The 18,710-nt window shown below is 35.6% G+C and overlaps 3 protein-coding genes across 3 annotated transcripts; 1 reads left to right on the forward strand and 2 right to left on the reverse strand.

Annotated features, from left to right (window-relative positions):
* Positions 1-146: 146 nt before the first annotated feature.
* LOC132182282 (uncharacterized) lies at positions 147-3,353 on the reverse strand. The gene is made up of 3 exons (XM_059595480.1): positions 3,050-3,353; positions 1,128-1,242; positions 147-357 (listed from the first exon to the last, which is right to left on the reverse strand). Exons 1-3 carry the CDS (start codon positions 3,287-3,289, stop codon positions 284-286), a joined length of 429 nt encoding a protein of 142 aa, XP_059451463.1. The 5' UTR covers positions 3,290-3,353; the 3' UTR covers positions 147-283.
* Positions 3,354-8,094: 4,741 nt separating this feature from the next.
* On the reverse strand, positions 8,095-9,867 carry LOC132181356 (glucuronoxylan 4-O-methyltransferase 3-like). Its single transcript, XM_059594539.1, has one exon. The coding sequence runs from the start codon at positions 9,299-9,301 to the stop codon at positions 8,417-8,419; it is 885 nt and encodes a 294-aa protein (XP_059450522.1). The 5' UTR covers positions 9,302-9,867; the 3' UTR covers positions 8,095-8,416.
* A 2,351-nt stretch (positions 9,868-12,218) lies between these two features.
* On the forward strand, positions 12,219-18,507 carry LOC132180770 (uncharacterized). The gene is made up of 10 exons (XM_059593711.1): positions 12,219-12,511; positions 13,384-13,558; positions 13,658-13,816; positions 14,644-14,737; positions 15,215-15,285; positions 16,656-16,707; positions 17,146-17,194; positions 17,285-17,422; positions 17,987-18,106; positions 18,194-18,507. The coding sequence occupies exons 1-10, from the start codon at positions 12,312-12,314 to the stop codon at positions 18,330-18,332; spliced, it is 1,197 nt and encodes a 398-aa protein (XP_059449694.1). The 5' UTR covers positions 12,219-12,311; the 3' UTR covers positions 18,333-18,507.
* Positions 18,508-18,710: the final 203 nt, after the last annotated feature.

Below are 18,710 nucleotides of genomic sequence, written 5' to 3' on the forward strand. Positions count from 1 at the left end.
CTTCATTTAATATTCGAGCTAAGATTTGTGTTCATGAAACGCTTCATTTAATATTCGAGTTGAGCACGAGCCGAGCTTATGCGAGCCAAGCCCGAGCTTGCTTGCGAGACGCTTAGCTCACTTAACAGTCCTAGTAGGGATTTCGCTGAATTTAAAGATTGCTTTTTTAATCTTCAGATTTTACAAACTATGTAAAAAAGTTATTGACAATGTCAAAAACCAAATGAGTTCAACTAACATCTCTGATAATGTCTTCAACAGCATTACTAGATCCCCTCCTGTTTCAACGAACACGACGATCTTTCTCTTCCTGTCCTATCCCAAGCGATTTCTGGGCATTTGCAATACCTTCAGGATCTGCAATGCAATCAATCATAAAAATTAAATTAGACATGAGAATTAGGTAGCCTGTGCTTGCAATCATAAATTTGAGCATTTCTTATAATTTACAATAATGGAAGGAAGAATGTCAAAGGCTTGATCGCATGACCTAATCCTTCAACTTCCAATGAACTTGGGTGCAATCATAAGACCAAGATTAGCTTAATTCTTGGAAAGGATCAAAATCGAGATTCAGCTTCAGGCGTAATTTCAACCAATCTGAGCTTAAAAGTTTGGTGAGATAAAGTACCCTTTTAATTTTTCTAAGCAATACAAGGGAGAGGGATAGGAGAAAGTACCTTTATTGGACATTGAGAATCTCTTTCAATCTAAGACTTCTAATTCTTATTACTAATTTGTTTACAATGTGTTTATTTCAGAGATAGAGACGCATAACCGTCTCCCTAAATTTATATAATTTTTATCTTCGGAAAACATGTAGGAGTCGAGCCATTGAAAATATTAGTTCTAGTGAAAGTATAGATCTGATGGCCCAAATGCATTAAAAAAGCTCCACAAGCATACTTATTATGCTGCAGAAATACCCCTACTCCAGCTTCAGTGAAAGAAAAAGATTATGTGCGTGTGTGGAGGGGGGAACAGAAGTCCTAAACTGTAGTCACTGAAAAGGAGAGCTACAAATAGAAATCCTTAGAACTTAAAGGTTCAAATTGTTGGATTGTACCACACAATTTGTATCATTTCCATCTTCTCCACCACCAAAAAAGCACAAGGAATGAACTTACCAAAGAATTGAGTGAAAATGCGTGTGAAGAAGTTCAAGTTGCGGGAAACATTGTAGGCCATGGCAGGTGGAAGAGGTTTCACAAGGGTGTCAGTGCTGAATACCCGTTGAAGAAACTGCATATACAAAAACGTATTATATCTCAATTTCAAGTAAGAACAAATCAAGATGCAAACGTCTTTAAAGGAAGCAACTGGAATAGATATCGAGTAAAAATTTTGTTGAGTACCAACTAAAACAAAAATGTAAATCTGCGTTAATCAAGCAGTGAGTGACTGAAAAGCTATGGTATGTTAAGACAATATATGATATACCCCAACATGCCTTTACTCATTAATAGCAATGAGAATGTTGATTGCTTTCACAAATCAAATTCAGTAATCTACAACCATGGAAGACACCACAATGCATAAACCTCACCTCATGCATCAATTATATCAAGAGTCAACCATCTAGAGTGTCAATTTCAAAAAAAAAAAAAAACTGCCGGTAGAAAAGTTATTTCCAAAATCAAATTGAATACATGCAAGATAAAGCATTTTATGATCCAGAATATGATAAGACCATGTCTTGCAAGTAAACCTGGTCCCACTCATTGCTGATGAAGGACTGTTATGGCAATATGCACTTGCATGCATTCCACCCTAAAAGATTCAGATTGGTATTGCTCTGTGAAAATCACAAAAAAGGCCACCACACTAAAAGAAGACAAGCAAAGCTCTACGGGTTATTTTTAGCAGTCAGATAAAATAACTGATCTGTCTGAATAGCAGGAGTTCAGAGTTACTTCTAGCAATCATTGCCCATGTTTAGTAGATCTTTATCACAAGTTTATAGAAGACAAAGTTGCCAAAAATCTGTTCCTCAAAATGCATATGATTCCAATATGAAAATGGGATGGAGGATGAGGTCATAAGTTTAAATGCCAGCAGGCGCCTGTACAAGTCACCAATCAGAAGAGGAGACACAGCAACAAAATTGCTCTAGCACTCAAATGATCTCTCCCTCATTTATGCTTCAGATTTTGAAAGCCCAAATTCTGTAAGTCATCTTTATCTTTTAATAATGTGGAGGTTGGCTCTATTGTGTTTGATGTAGTGTCTTTGGAGAATGCTGGATACAAGGACCTTTGAAGATCATGAGACTGGGATGGATGAGCCAAAGAAGATGAGTTACAATCCTTTTATACATGGAGAGTAGCATGGAATAGCTTTTGCTCGATTCTAATATTAAGGTTTTGGAATTTTGTCTGTCATTTTCTTTACTTTTGAGGCTCTCTTGTATGCTTCATGTGTATTAGAATTGCGCCCATTTGCGCTTTTAATGAATTTGCATTACTTATCAACAAAATCTTGTGGACATAGACAAAAGTGTCATGCTTTGATGCAGACAAAGGACGTTGGAGATGGCAACTCTTAAAATAGTATAGACAGGAGAACACAAATCATTGTATTGCTAATTAGCTACGCAGGAAAGGAAAATGTTTAAAATAGCATCACTTGCCATGGTCCATCACTTGAAACACTCTATTCTGTTTGGTTTAGTGTGGCAATAAGTTCCTTGACCCAACTGGTAGAATATAGGACTTTGTTAAATGTGGAAACTTACAGAATCATCTCTAAACAAATGAAACAACAGATAATCAAATCCATGTAAACAACTAAGAAATAGCAATGAGCAACCAACTCTGCAAAAGGGTCTAACTAATAATCACAAAACAACCGCAAGCAAGTAATCAAGAAACCACGAATTGGGTAACCACAGATACACAATTTTAAAGCAAGTAATCAAGAATTCTCTCAATTGGGTAAGCAGAGAAACGCAATCCTTTACAAAAAAAAAAAAAAAAACAAAACAAAAAACAAAATTCATTAATAAACCCCAACACAAAATCAACTACCAACCAGAGAGAGAGAGAGAGACCTGGTAGTTGCGCTGAAAGCTGTAGCGGAGCTGGGGGTCAATCTCGAGGGAATCATCATCGTCGTCATGTTGGTGACCGTGGCGCTTGGACTTGTCCTTGGTTTTGCGAGGGACGTGCATTACAGGTTCGGCTCCAGGCTGCTTCGTGACTTTGAGCTTCGCGTCCCGAAACTCCTCGGCAGCCTCCTCTTCGCCCCTCCATGGCGCCGACGACATCAACCGCTTCTTCGTTTTCGCCATTGCTAGTATTCAATTACAGAGAGACACTGAGAGACGGAGGGAGAGAGTTGTTTGCAGGCGATAAGGTTTCTGTTTGGCTACGTGGGTTTTATATGCTCTGTTTGGGAGCAGGATTTCCGTGCACCAATTTTAGCGAAAAAATGTCTTTTTTTTTCTTTTTTTTGGTTTTTTTTTTTCTTCCATTTAAACGTCTATTGGGACCTCAGGCTACAAAGAAGTGAATTTAAATCATTTTTACAATATAATGGTCATTTAGAAAATTAAAAATATATTAGAACAATTTGCCTATGGCTGGAGCTTTGCTCACCCGGTTGAGGTGAATAAAACATGAACAATTAGGTGGTTGGACATTGTACTCCAAGCGAACAGAACCCCGCAATAAGAAGGAATAAGCACATGTGACCTAGTCGGGTGCATAGATAGGAGAACACTCGTATGCTTAAATTAATATTTTTGGTGCTTTATGGATTGTCTCTCATTGCATGATTCTGTCGGGAGTAACACTTTGTTTTCATATTAAGAAGATGAGTAGCCTATTAGTTTCATCGATAGGAGAACACTCATATGCTTAAATTAATATTTTTTGCGCATTGTGGATTGTCTCTCATTGCATGATTCTCGTCGGGTGTAACACTTTGTTTTCATATTAAGAAGATGAGTAGTTTACATAAGGAGTGAGTAGTTTATAAGATATATTTATGAGTACTAATGGCCTGTTTTAGTATGTGTTTGAGGGGTTTAAAAGTGTTTTTAATACTCAAAATGTCTGTTTGAAGAAAAAAAAATACATGTTTAGTAAAAAAATTAAAAGCGATTTTAAGAGTTCAAAAAGCCCAAAAATAGCTAAAAATCACTTTTGGTAAAAGCTTAAAAATGAAGCTTTTACCAAAAAAAATGTTTTTTGACTTGAAAGTTCTATTTCTCAAACACAATCACAAACATGTTCTAAGTCTCACATTGCTTACTTAAATCACTGGAAGCAGCTTCACTAAAATTCAATTCCATTTCTAAATATAGGAAAAACTCATTAGAAAAAAGAAAAAAGAAAAAATTACTTGAAACATACTCTCTTGATAATACTTATGGATAATAGGCTCTTAGTGCACTAACAACAATTTCCTTAAATCTCATTCATTTTCCTAAATGTAGGAAAAACTCATCAAAAAATTACCTAAAACATATTCTCTTGGTATCAACGGAACACCCTGGAAAGCAAAAGTATTATCCTAGATTGAGGGTAGCACTTTTAGTTCTTTCGACATTATTTTAAGGGTAATTGTATAATAAGTCCCTGAGTCAACCCTCAAAAAATTTTAAATTCCTAAGTTTGTTTATTTGTTTGTTTGTTTGTTTTTTCAACTTTTTACTCTCTCGGTCAATCGAAATGACAATAAAATTTCTGCCGTCAAAATTTTGTAACAACCATTAGTCTTGGTCAAAACGCACCATTTCACCTCATTAAAATATTAATTTCTTTACATTTAGGGAAAATTACAGTTTACCCCCCAAAGTTGATAGCATTTTTTAATTCGAACATCAAAGTTTCAATTTTTGCAATCCACCCCCACAAAGTTTCAATTTTTTTCAATTCGACCAATATTATCCCAAAATTCCCATATTGCCCTTGATTGTTTTTTTATTTTTTTATTTTTTATGAAAAAAAAAAAATTTGGGGTGCAAAAATGGCCAAATGCGCAAAGAGGTAGCTACAGCCACCCTGAATTTAAAATAAAAAATAAAAATTAGGGGCAATATGAAAAAAGCTGAATCTGATTGAATAAATTAAGAATGAAACGTTGAAGGGGAGTAGATTGCAAGAAATTAAAGCTTTAGTGTTCGAGATTGAAAATCTTTGTCGGCTTTAGAATTAAGCCTTAATTTTCCCCTTAAATTTATTTTAAAATTCATCAAAATTAAAGGAGAATTAAAGAAAGGACCGGTAGATACAGGTTTGCTGGGGGGTGGCTGTCCCGGCCGTCTGGTGACGAACCACCCGTGGCCGAAGGGTGGGGTTGGGCCACCCACTAAGGGTGAAACCCTCAAAAAAAATGTTGAGGTTTAGCCCTAGGGGATAGAGAACCACCCCACTTGGGCCGCGGAGGTGGTTGGGCCATGAGCCAAACCCTCGAAATGCCAAACCACCTACTTAGGCCACGGGGGTGGTTGGAAGCCCTTCTAGAAATTAAGCCAATACATGGCTGTAGAGGGTGGTTGAAATACCCCAGGAGCCGACCATATGGGGTGGTCGAACCACCCAGGCCATGTGGGGGTGGTTCATTACCAGAACCAACCCGTGGTGTGGTTGGGCCCATACTGAGCCGTGATGGGGTGGTTGCCCCAGAACCTTGGTGGGAGTGATGCGGGGTGGCGAGCTCACCCGAGGCAAATAGGGTGGTCGGCCACAGCTGGGGTGGTTTGGCCACCCTTGTCCTTTCTTTCTACTTCTTTTTTTTAAATTTTTTTTTTTTTTTTTATGTTTAGATTTAAATTTTAAAAAATTAAAAATTAATACTTTAATGAGGTGAAACGATGCGTTTTGACTCATACTAATGGTTGTTAAAAAATTTTGACGGCAGAGATTTTATTATCATTTCGATTGACCCAAAGAGTAAAAAGTTGAAAGACAAAACTTAAGGATTTAAAAATTTTGGAGAGTTGACTCAAGGACTTATTATACAATTACCCTTATTTTAATATAAACTCTAACATTTATTTGAAACAATACTTAAATGTATTTTTTTCTTTCTCTTTCCCATTTTATTTAAGGAATATTTAAATGATACATAAAAATGATAAGGCAACCTATTATGAAGCTTATTTATATATGGAATCAAAAAGTAATATGATTTCTTACATTTAAGGAAACTCGAAGGAAAGTTGTTGCTAGTGCTCAGAGAATAACTTTTATACGGGTGTGGCACAAAGCCACCCCTTTGTGCCCACTAATGATGATTTGACACCTCATAATAGAGCATATTAGGAATATAAGCCCCCAAACAATTGATTATATAAGATTTCTTCAATTTTTTATTTTTATTTTTTTTTAAGAATGTGCAGGAGGGGTGAGGGTGGCGCATATGGGGTGGCTCGCCGGCCACCCTATGGGCTGTCTTAGAGCGGCCATGCTTGACCACCCGTCCCACTTAGAATGTACTGCTGAAGCCGCCATGGCCTAGGGGTGGCCCGCGCAGCCACTCCATGGCTTGGGGTAGCTCACCAGCCACCCCAGATGGGGTAGGTGTGGCCGCGCAACCACCTCCTCCCATCTGGGGTGGCTCGCAGTAGGGTGAGCCAACCACCCCTTCAATTTTTGTATTTTTTTTTTAAACAAAAATTAATTGGTTTTTTTAATTATTTGTTTTATATATATATATATAAAATAATTTGGTGTGGTAGTGTTTTTCTTTAAATTTAGGTTTATCTAATATGCTGAAGTGTCACGTGCTGAGCGGTGAGGCTTTGTGCCACCTCCGTATGGAAGTCACTCTCTTATAAGTGTTTTATGAAAGCTTTAAATTGATTAATCATTTTAGAATAATAGCGCAAATGTGACTAGTACTTTTTTCGTTGTTATTATTTATATTTATTTCTTTGAAACCCCAATACACTTTCGAAAAAATAAAATAAAATAAAAGACTATTGCTGAAACATATTTTTATTTTTTTAACTATCTCGTATCGTTAATATAACCATTTGAATCAATCTATAAAATAAAATAAAAAATTAATTGATATCATTACTCTTTTCGGATCCGATCATATATATATATATATATATATATATATATTTTTTTCTTTTTCTCTGCTATTGTCCTTAGTGATTTTTTTTTTTTTTTTTTTAATACCCGTGATGATGATGTTATGGTGAATAATTTTCCCCTGTCCAAGAGACAATCCATAGTGGTAGTTGGTAGATCATTATCAATTGTGAAACATTAGACATGATTTGACAATTGTTTACATGACCCTTGTTATACGCTTTTCCTATTGATGCAGTGAGGACAAAAAAATTCGGTGATTTTAAAATTGTTAATAGATCGTAATTTAGTAATAATTATATCAAATTTGATAATAATTTTAAAAACTATATCATTTGAGACGACTTTAATTTTCCTTAAATTATTATTCGAATGAGTGAGTATATCTTTCACCCTTTTCTATATAAACGGCAAGCAAATCTAATTGTACCACCTTAATAATTAGGGCATGCTTTGTTGTACTTGTATTTTATGGGACAGCTTTTGAATTTGTGATGATTATTTTATTTTATTTTTTATTTTTATTGAATTTTAACTCGATGATACTTATAAGAACCACATGTAAATATGAGAAAATTAGTGTAAAAAAGTGAGAATGTGTAACATTATTTATTTTGAATTTGGGATCCCACTATATCAGCTTGCATCTTTTGAATTCTCAATGCTATTTATTATATTTTTATTTTATAATTATTTCTTAATGTTTGTGTTTCATACAATCATTTGATTTTTTTTTTTTTTTTTAAACAATGATTAATTCAATAGTACTTGATACTATCACGAAGAATTGTAAAATAATTATAAAATAAAAATATGATTTATATCATTACTCATAATATAATAGTAAATCTATTATAGTAATGATATACATCACATTTTTTTCCTACAAATATCTTATCATGTTGATATAGTAGTTCCAATAAAACCTTTAATCAGTCATCGTTAAAAAAAGAATATTAGCTCATTAAATTATGAAATAATTGTAAAATAAAAATATAATATATAAGATAGTACTTTCTAACTTCATTGCAAAAAGAGATGATTCCCAAATAAATGCATAATTAGATTACTCACTTGGGCTCAAAACCTATTTCTCACACAGAATGGTAGTGGAAAAGGATCAAAGAGAGTCACCTGCATTGATTGACTCGGTAACGCCTCTGGTCTCCTCCAAAGTTCTAGAAAAATAAACCCACCACCTAAAAATCTCAATAATATATAAATCATCCAGCGGAAAAATCAGCGACAACTGAAAATATACATCATATATAAAACGACAATCCCACAGCTCCAATTCCCTCAAGTAAAATATCTTATGAGAAGCCATGAATTTATATAAGAACATTTAAAGGGTACGCAGAGAGAGAGCTCTACGGGCAGAAGGGTCTCCCCTGGCGAGTCCTATGGCTTGGAATATTGAAATGCCTTATCCTCCCCTCTTGTTCCCTCAGATACCCTTCACAGAGAAACGCCTTGGAGAATTTGTCCTCCACAACTCTATCAACATCATGAACAAACACATCCGTCTCGCCTTCCTCTCTGTTCCTCGCCATCAGCCCGGCTGTGTATATGGCAGTCATCCTCCCCGGCGCATCATCGTGATACCCAGTTGGCGCATCCACCATAATCAAGTCCCATTCAATGTCGTAGACTTCACTGGGAAATCCCTTGAGGGAAAGCTGGCATTTTGAGAATCTGGGATCGCTCACAAATTTGCAGTCTTCTCCCATTCCAATCTTCATCAGCTCGTCGGCCTGGTGAACTTTGGTGTCGTATGAAACATGGTAGGACTCTAATGTGGGTAAACGTTCCAGGATTTGCTCGATCCAGGCCTTGTCTTCTTCGAGGAAAACTGTACGGCCGCCGTGGTTGAGGGAGGTCCACATGAGGCTGTCGTGGCCGAGGCCAAAGACTAGGAAGTTGCACGGCGATTTCTTTGCTAGAATTCTTGCTGACACTGAGATTTCTTTGAGGGTCTGTTGTGGGGTGATGTTGGTTGTGACGTAGTGGATGAGGGCGTTGGCTAGGGAAGGTGGGGTTTTGGTGCATGTTGGTTTCAAGAGGAGGGATGAGCATTCTGGTGTTGTTGATTGTGGCTCTTGAATGGGTTCTGTTGAGTTTGACAGGTGGGTTTCTGAGATGGGTGCCTGGTAAGATGAAAAGCTTGATCTTACTAGGAGGAGGAGGAGGATGAGAAAGAAAGAGCAGAGGAGGATGAGCTTGAGGTTGATGGAGAATTGGGTTTTGGGCTTCATTGTTCTTGATGGCCTTCAATTTTGTTTTGGGGAAAAAGAAAGACAGACACAGAGAATATATAATGGGGTTCAAGTTTTAGGTATATGATGAAGGGAAAAAAACAGGGGAGCTTGATGAAGAGGAGGAGACAGGGGATCTGTTTGGTTCTGTTTTTATGGGAGAAAACATGAGAGGTAGATGAAAATATCAGTACCTGAAATTATATTCGTGTAAGGTGATAAGGAATTTAAGGTTGTGATTCAACAATCTTTTTTTGATGATGGAGCCATGAACAGATGACATTGGAAGACTTGAAACGGAAGGGAGGAGAGTAAATAGCAATGATTGTTTGTGGTTTTCTTCTGATTGTTTAATTTTTTTTAGAGATGAAGCAAAGAAGTTAGCATGATGTAGACATGAAAGCCACTAACGTAGCTGTTGGTGCAGGTTGGTAGATCTGCAAGAGCTTTTTGAATTATTGTAACCAATTTTTCTTTTTTTCTTTTTCCTATATGGAGATTTGATGTAGTTGAAGGGGTTTTTCTAATGATGTAGTTGGAGGGTTGAAGATAGGACGATAAAATAATGCCTTCCAAGGGCTTGGTGTGCTGGTGTGCTGGCCCATGGGGAAAAAAAATCCAAGTTTAGGAGTTGAAAGGGCATAATTGAGTAGGTATAACTTTTTTGTCTTTCATTATTGAAAAGCTTTCCGACCTAATTATAATGGCTTGAATTTTTGCTTGGAGTAATCTAATAGTGATGTCCCCAATTTTCTATTCAGATAGCTAGTAATTGGGGGTAGGAAATGTGAGATATTCTCTTTAAGACCTATCCGATCGAACAATAGATGAATGGTCTGAGAGTCTGTTTAAAATTGCGTTTGAGAAATAGAGTTTTTAAATTAAAAAGAGTTTTTGGGCAAAAGTTTCACTTTTAAACTTTTGCCAAAAGTATTTTTTTGGCCATTTTTAGACATTTTGAACCTTTAAAAACGCTTTTAATTTTTTTTATCAAACAAGTATTTTTTTTTTCTTTAAACGGACTTTTTAAGTATTAAAAGCACTTTAAGTCTTTCAAACACAATCCCAAACAGGCCCTGAAACTCGTTCGAACAAGCAGGCCTCATAATTTTCTTGCTGTTTGAATCATTTAGAACACCATTTGTTTGGATTTAGATCCCAACAATTTTTCATTCAGATTGTAAGTAATTTGAGCAAAAATGTGAGAGAGACCATATAAAGTTTACTTTTCAATACAGGAAGACGAACTGTCCAAAACTTGATTGAAACTTGATTGAACAAATAAGCCCATGAAAACTTTCTTACATTTAGTCTCTGGACAACGATCTATCAACTACCCAGTACAACTATACATTTCTGGTTTTGACCAAATATCACTTTTCTCTCTTACTCATCGCAATACTCAACTCCATCATTTCACAATTTCTAGGATTATTCAAGGTTAAAGAACACGACTGAGTCTTTATCAGCAATAATTTAGATGATTTAAATAAAAAATCTGCAGGTAGCCAGCAGCCAATTGTGTAAATTAAAGCCCCATTATTCTCACTGCTTTTTGATGGACCTTCAAACAATATTTGCATTTGTAATTTCTCTCTTTTTAAAACAGCAAACTTTGTAGTAGAATGAACCAAAGCCCGTCTCTCTATTATTAGCAATAAATTATTTGATTATGTAATTTGTTTTATATCCATTTTCTTTAACTAGTTTACACTAATTTAACTCGACTTTTTTCATCTAAAATTTCATAACATGCCAGCATTTAAACCCATTTTGCTTTTCTTAATTTCTTGTTGGGGTTATCCCACATCGGTTGTAGAAGGGATTGGTGATCAGTTTATAAGTGTGAGAGAAAGTCTTACATCTTGAGCTAGTTTTTGGGGTTAAGATAGGTCAAGACCATCCAATACTGGTATCAGAGCCCAGATTTACCAACAAATCTCAGCCCAACAGTCCACGGGAGAAACAGGTTGTCACTGCTACGACCCAAGGGTTGATGTGTGAGAGAAAAATTGTTGGGATTATTCCACATCGATTGTGGAATGAGCTGGTGGTCACTTTATAAGTGTGAGGAAAAACCTTTTGAGGTTAAGATAGATCTAAGACCACCCAATATTTCTTTCAAGAAATTCCTCCCCTTTTCTCAACAAGAATATTTAGACAACTTATGTAATGAAGTAAACTAATTGAGAATCTTTTGAATTTTGATGGTAGGTGGAGTTCCCAAAAGACACCTATAACCTAGTCAGTAGTCAATATCTTTTTGTTTTTTTTTTTTAATCTCTAATTATTTGCTATATAAATTGTTAGTAATGGATATAGGTGACAATTTGTGTTTGCATATCAAGTTCGGGTCGTGTCAAGATATGAATATAAGACTATATAGGTTAACGCTAATTCGACACATTAAATTAAACGGGTCAAACTCCTCAACTGTAACTCTTTAATTTTATTTAGGGTTTAGTATCAAAAATTGACATCCTTAATAATGGGCAACAAATGACTCACTTATATGTACAAATAAATTTTTGCCTGTTTTAACTTAGGTGTTATAAAAAAAACTACAGCACATGCAACTAAGACAATTTATTTTGGATTGCCAAACCACTTACTTGGATAGGTAAATTTCATATAAATTACGGACTTCAATCTAGAAAAACCTACCTTTCTGTTAAAATTTTATTATTAATTTAATTGGTGAAATCATACGCTTGTTTGCTAAGTAGTAAGTCGATTTAATTGCAAATGGTACCAATTTTTGTTATATATATATATATATATATAATTTAATTATATTCAACGCGGGAGAGGGGAAAAGGATTGTTTCATAAAAACAATATTGGGCTGGGCTGGGTTCGTCCCACCCAATAGGGCCAAAATAGCATAAAGGTTTGAGCAAAATCCAAGGTTTCTTGCAGCGAGGCAGACATATAGTTTACCAGAGACTTTCTTGTCTCCGTCAAGGACAAGAACAAGAACAAGAACAAGAACGAAGCAAGAGAGACAGAGCATGAAGTTCGCAGTAAAGGCATGGAACAACGGAAGGGCACGTTCAGGGGTGCTGCAGCTGGGCCGCTGCCCGAGCCCAATAGAGACACCTTCTCTTCTCCTTTCTACACGTAAAGGGCTGCCCTTTTTTATCCCCCCTGACTTCCTTCCCTCTCTTCCTTCTCCTGATTCCCATCTACTCCAAGTCTGCCCCTTGCACTTGTAAGTATTTTCCACTCCACCCCCTGCACTTTTCCTCCCTTTTTTTTTTTTTTTTTAATATTATAGTTAGTGCATTAAAGTTGTTTGTGAATTGGGTTGCTTGAGCATAGTTGAAAAGTGTTTTTGTATTTTGAAATGTTTGCTAATGGTTTTGGGAAAAAATGTGTACTTGGTTTTGGATGAATGAGTGCCAGATAATCTAAAACTGAACTTCAAGTAGTTTTATTATTCAAAAAAGTTTCTTACAATATATGTCTGATAACAATGGAGAAATGGAAATGAAAATAAACATGGAATAGTGCTCATTGGATTGGCATAGTTGAGGGAACCAATTTTGTCCCTCGAGAGTCGAGACTGTAGTCTGATGCAGCAGGGTGGTGGAAGTTGGTCTCCAGGATTTGGCAACTGCTAGAGAAAGCTGGTAAGGGTGCATTCTCAATATCAGGTTGGTTGGTGGACCTATCTATCTAAGCAACCCTGTTAGAATGGAAGAACTAAGGATAATTTTTTGGACAGAGCAAAACTAATGGAGAAGTAGAGAGATTCTGAATTGTGTATTGGATTCCTTAGACAAAGCCATGTAAAGAAGACATTGAGGAGTGGTTACAAGGAGTGTGAAGAGTTACTAATGCTCCAATGGCTAGTGCCTTAAATATTCATTAATGCTCCAAAGAGAGGTTGGAAGACAGTAAAAGTGCTGTAGAAACCACTAGCGCCTAATAGATTTAGGACTGTAAAGCGTAATATTTCAAGAAACTTTGAAGCATACAAATTACCAATGGAAACACTTCCAGGAGAGAATAAATTTAGTTTGCTTGTGTATAATTTAATTATTCATTGAGCAAGCTACGTGACATTATTTAATTCTGCAGTTTGGAAGGCCTTTCACCTAAAACGATATCAAATATTGGAGGACTTCATCAAATGCTTGGTCTGCATGACTATGTACTAGCAGCTGTAGGAAGGGACTCTATTCAATGCCTTCCAGAGTGTAACAGCACAAACAAAATTGGAGCATCATTTGAGACTCCTTGCGGTCGTCTTTTGGTAATTGGCCCATATAGCTTCTTGATCAGAGTAACTTTTACTCAGTAATTTTCTAATAATCAATTTGTAAATATTTCTAAATTTATTGTGCGCTTTCAGATTAAACCTGTAGAATACATGGAATTGATTTCTTCATTGAGGCCGAATCTATGGGCCACTTTGGCTGATGAAGTGCCTACTTGGGTATCTGAAAAGAGAAACAAGACCTCGGTGGATCGAACTATAAGATGGCTTGATGAATGCATTGCATTAAGCCCAGTAAGAACTATACGTGTGTGTGTGTGTGTTTCCCCTGTCTTTCTGGTCTTAATTTCTATCATAATCTGAAACCAATATCTGGATATTGTGAGTTAATGTGTTAAGATGTGTGTGTGTGTTTCCCCCCGTCTTTCTGGTCTTAATTTCTATCATAATCTGAAGCCAATATTTGCACATTGTGAGCTACTGTGTTAGGATGTTTCTGACTTTACTTGTAAGTCATAATGCATTGTTGGAGATTTTAAATGAAACTTGACTAAGCAATGTTATGCTATTTGCTAGTTAATCAATTTAAAAATCTTTAGGAGCTATGATGTGTGTGTGCTTTCCCCCCTCTTTCTAGTCTTAATTTCTATCAGAATCTGAAACCAATAGTTGGACATTGTGAGTTACTGTGTTAGGATGTTTCTGACTTTTATTGTTAGTCATAATTCATTGTTTGATATTTTACATGAAACTTGATGTTGCAATTTTATGCTATTTGCTAGTTCAGCAATTTTAAAATGTTTAGGAGCTATGACATGTGGGACATCTCCCTATTAATGTGTTGTTGCATACTCATGGACATGAAACCCATTTGCCTCTCTGTTTTGATACCTTCATTTATGATGAAGAAATGTGAATAAAAAGTGGGATCAACAAAAGGTTTTCATGAATTTCAAGGTGATTGCTCTCATATGTTGTGGGTTTTCTTTTTGATCATTCAATTTTGTCAGTGGCAACTAGTAAATTGTGAGCTCATTAGTGACATGCTTTAGATCTATGCGACATACTCCTTGTTGTGTAGTTTGGTTGTTAATGGGCATGAATTAATCTATAAAATATAGGCAGGTGGAGCTGTTTTTGGAGCCATTGTTGGAGGGTCTAGTATAGAAGAACGCCAGCGATGTGCACAAGAGGTAGCCGGTCGAAATGTATCAGGTTTCTCCATCTTTTCAATTAACTTAAGTTATTTGTGAAGAAGATTCGGTCATTGCTTGGAGAAGTTACAGTTGATGATGCCAACATAATCTCTCCAGCTCCTCACTTATATCTTTCCATGTTGTTAGTGTTTACTGTATAGACCACCAACATGGTCATCTAAGCATTAGTCTTATATTTCCTTGTGATTTTTTGTTGTATTTAATGAATGTTGTTGTTTCTAAACAGACAAAAAAAAAAAAAAAAACCACATACCTTTGTGCAAGAAGTAGGAAATAAAACCCATCCTCCTTTCAATTATCCATTGCTAGAATCATTTGAATTTTTTTTTGTCTATGCATAGTTTTAGTGGTATTAAGTGATTATTTTAGGATATTGGCCTGTTTTAATCGATTATTATAGGAGATTGGCTTCACTTTGGAATTATTTTTGGTTATCTATTTTTCTTTGAACTTGACCACAAGATATCTTATGCAGGTTATTGGATTGGAGGTTTTGGGCTAGGAGAGAGCATGGATGAGCGCCCTGCTCTCCTTAATGCTGTTACTGTATGACACTCAATTCTCTAAGTACTGAAAGCTCAAGAAATCCTTTTATGGTTTTGTCTATAACTTTATCACTTGTTCCAAAAACAGCAAGATAAATGATTATTATATGATTATGTTTGTCCACCAAGTTGAGTTCGGCAGCACGATACATTGACATTCCCCTGATACATGAACAACTATCATCATGACTTACCACAAATTGACGATTTTAGAAATTGAGTATCCTGAGACTCCACATTGATAATTGGTTTATTTTCCTTGGATAAAATTTTGAAATAAAATTGGCTGAGTAAACAAATGCTTGAATGAGAACAAATTTTTAATATAAATCTTTTCTTTACAAATGGTAATGGTATGCTAAATGAGCGTCGCCCTAAATTATATTAGATAAGTTAATAAATGGGTGTTGCCCTAGGGTTTAATCATTAGTCTATAAAAAGTGTCTTTTGTATGCCAATGGAGGCAGACTTTGATAGAATAAAATTATGAGAATATGACTCTCTCTCTCTGTCTCTCTCTCCCTTAGCTTCTTCTCTCTCCTTTATCTCCTTCTCCTTGCTTTGCCCTACTTTTGCTGTGTGATTTTTGAGATCATTGTTTGTCCTACATCATATGATCTTTAGTATCTTCTTTATTTTCAGTATTTTCAAATTTTCTTCTTCTCTCTCCTTTACCTCCTTCTCCTTGCTTTGCCCTACTTTTGCTGTGTGATTTTTGAGATCATTGTTTGTCCTACATCATATGATCTTTAGTATCTTCTTTATTTTCAGTATTTTCAAATTTTATTTTATATCAATTCAATTTAATTATGATACCTACCCACCTCTGTCAAAGCTTACACTTCACTTCATAGGATGAAAAAAGCTTCATCTTAGTTACTTGTCTCCAAAACAATGAAATTTAGTATACAGTTTTCTGTTGAACATCACAGCAGTACAGGTTCCATGTTTGAAGATCAAATGAACCCATAGTCATAAAATCTGCCAACAATACACATTGATCTTAATATTTTACATATTTTCTAAGTTATGATATTCATTATGGTTGTGACCAGTTATGTCTGCACCATGTTTAGTGTAATGGTATCTATGGCGTCATTTAAGGCTTTTATAATTTGTTAAACTCAAGCCATATACCGTTAAACAATGACTCTGATGGTTAACGTCAATCTCCATTTGTCTCGGCCAATTTACTGAAGGGAGCAGTATAGAATAGGGTTGCTGAAAGTCATACAAAGAAATTTTACTGTGTTAATAGTAGCCGCATCTAAATGAATCCTCTACTGAAAGGGCTTTTTTATATTTTTTTATATTTAAACTGATTGTTTCCTTAAATATTTCTGAAATCTAATTTTGCTGCCAAATGCGCAGGATACTTTAGCAGAGGAAAAGCCGCGCCTGATATGTGGGCTTGGACTTCCAGGTATCAAGTTTACCGTTATTACTATTATATATATATATATATATATATATATATATATATATATATATATTTCATTGCCTAGGAGACGTTTATCACTTTTATTTTTTCCTTTTATTGGTATCTATCACACATGAAAATTTGTGGAGGTTGAATGCAAAATGTTGCATGCAGCCTATTAAAAATGTGAATTTCAGATTAGCATTTGCGCTAATTGAGGATCCAATGCTTGATCTAATCTCAAATGTTGACTTAGGTCGTCTGGGCATATATAGTTGTTTCTGACTTGCAAGTTGCTATACTTTCTTATCTGCACTTATTTATCATTAGGACAGTTTCATATTAGAAACATGTTTCCAGTACTGAAATGTATTTTTGTTTAAACATTTCATTGTGGATTCATAATCTGTCAGCAAATAAAATCTGTTATTAATCTCACAGAGGAGGTCTTGCAGGGTGTTGCTGCAGGCATTGATCTTTTTGACTCAGTGTATGTAACTTATTTCACTATTTATTGTCTTCCGAGGTTCTCTCATGTTAATTTCACCAATATATGAATAATTTATGTTACGCTTTGCAGGTATATCTATCACCTTACCCTTGGAGGCTTTGCACTTACCTTTCCTCTGGATGGACTTGATGTAAATGAATCCGACTTCCAGCAGAGTGATTTCGGAAGTGACCCGACAAAGATTAATTTAAGGGCAACAGTTTACAGGTAACTGATAAGGATCTTTTTCTACTTGCAGCATTACCACTTGATATAGTAGAATTTGTTGATCTTTGGTAGCAGGAGTCGGAATTTTGATCATCATACGAGCCTAATTTCCATCTTATATATGGAGGTTAAAACATTTTATCCATTCTGTTCCTTATGTTTTATCTAAATTACTTTGAAAATTCAATTAAATTTGTTTGTTACATATATACTTATTTCTTTCTCATGTCTGATTAAAATGGCCTTTCTTGGAGTACTACTAAGTCCTTTTTTCCATCAACTCTGATTATAGTTTTTCATTTTAATTCGTTGATACTCCATAGTACTTCCGGCTTACAGAAATTTGTTCAATGCCCATGTTGAGATTTCTTTATGTCAATGGTTCTCAAGTATGGAAGGGTATTTACTTGGACATTAAGCATAGGACATGGACAACTACTTTTTCTCAAGTTTCATGTACTTTTTGTGTTTCTTTCCAATGTTTCCATAGTAATTTGGAGATTTAAGAAATTTAGAATAACAATTTTGTCTGTCGTCGTTATTGGATTTTTTTTTCTTGAACAGGAAAGATCCATCACCAATCATCAAAAGCTGTAGCTGCTATACATGCCAAAACCACACAAAAGCATACATTAATCACCTGCTCAATGTTCATGAAATGCTGGCTCAGATTCTGCTAGAAATGTAAGAGAACTAATAGCTGGCGATGACGATGTCAAAAGTATTACTATTTTTGGAGCAATAATCATAATCCTGTTCTTCATGTTGCAGACATAATACTCACCATTATCTTGGCTTCTTCCGTGCAATAAGAGCAGCAGTTAAATCAGGAAACTTTGAGCAGTTTCGGCAACAGTTCATTGAGGGTAGACGTGATCGGCTCGCTGTGGCTGCTGCTGCCCAAGCATGAGTTGCAATTTTTGAAGTCTTTATGAGAGTGTACTTGTACTAGTTCAACTACGTTATTTAGGGCCTGTTTGGTTGAGAACGTTGAAGATCTTGAGAATTATATTGATTCTTGAGATTTTAAAAACCCACGAGAATTGACATGATTTCATACGGATAACAAGTAGGGCTAAGCGTCGGTTGGTAATGTCGGTTTTGGTAGAAAATTTTTATTTTCGCCTTTCGAACCGACAATGTCGGTAAAGTCGGTTATTTCACCGACTTATTCCGTCAAATTTTATTTTATTTTGCATTTCAAACCAAATGGCGGTCGGTAATGTCGGTATGTGGAAAAGTGGCAAATTTGTTGGTAAAGTCGGTCGAAAGTCGGCCGGTAAAGTCG

The sequence above is a fragment of the Corylus avellana genome, chromosome ca5, assembly GCF_901000735.1.
Source record: "Corylus avellana chromosome ca5, CavTom2PMs-1.0".
Lineage (NCBI taxonomy): Eukaryota > Viridiplantae > Streptophyta > Magnoliopsida > Fagales > Betulaceae > Corylus > Corylus avellana.

Bases quoted from the DNA above. Each gene is read 5' to 3' on its own strand.
- LOC132181356 (XM_059594539.1), bottom strand. From the start codon at position 9,301: ATGAAGCCCAAAACCCAATTCTCCATCAACCTCAAGCTCATCCTCCTC.
- LOC132182282 (XM_059595480.1), bottom strand. From the start codon at position 3,289: ATGGCGAAAACGAAGAAGCGGTTGATGTCGTCGGCGCCATGGAGGGGC. The intron at 1,243-3,049 runs GTCTCTCTCTCT...TTGTATATGCAG, and splicing joins GCTTTCAGCGCAACTACCAG to TTTCTTCAACGGGTATTCAG. The intron at 358-1,127 runs GTAAGTTCATTC...ATTGCATTGCAG, and splicing joins CATTTTCACTCAATTCTTTG to ATCCTGAAGGTATTGCAAAT.
- LOC132180770 (XM_059593711.1), top strand. From the start codon at position 12,312: ATGAAGTTCGCAGTAAAGGCATGGAACAACGGAAGGGCACGTTCAGGG. The intron at 17,195-17,284 runs GTATGTAACTTA...TACGCTTTGCAG, and splicing joins ATTGATCTTTTTGACTCAGT to GTATATCTATCACCTTACCC. The intron at 18,107-18,193 runs GTAAGAGAACTA...TTCATGTTGCAG, and splicing joins GCTCAGATTCTGCTAGAAAT to ACATAATACTCACCATTATC.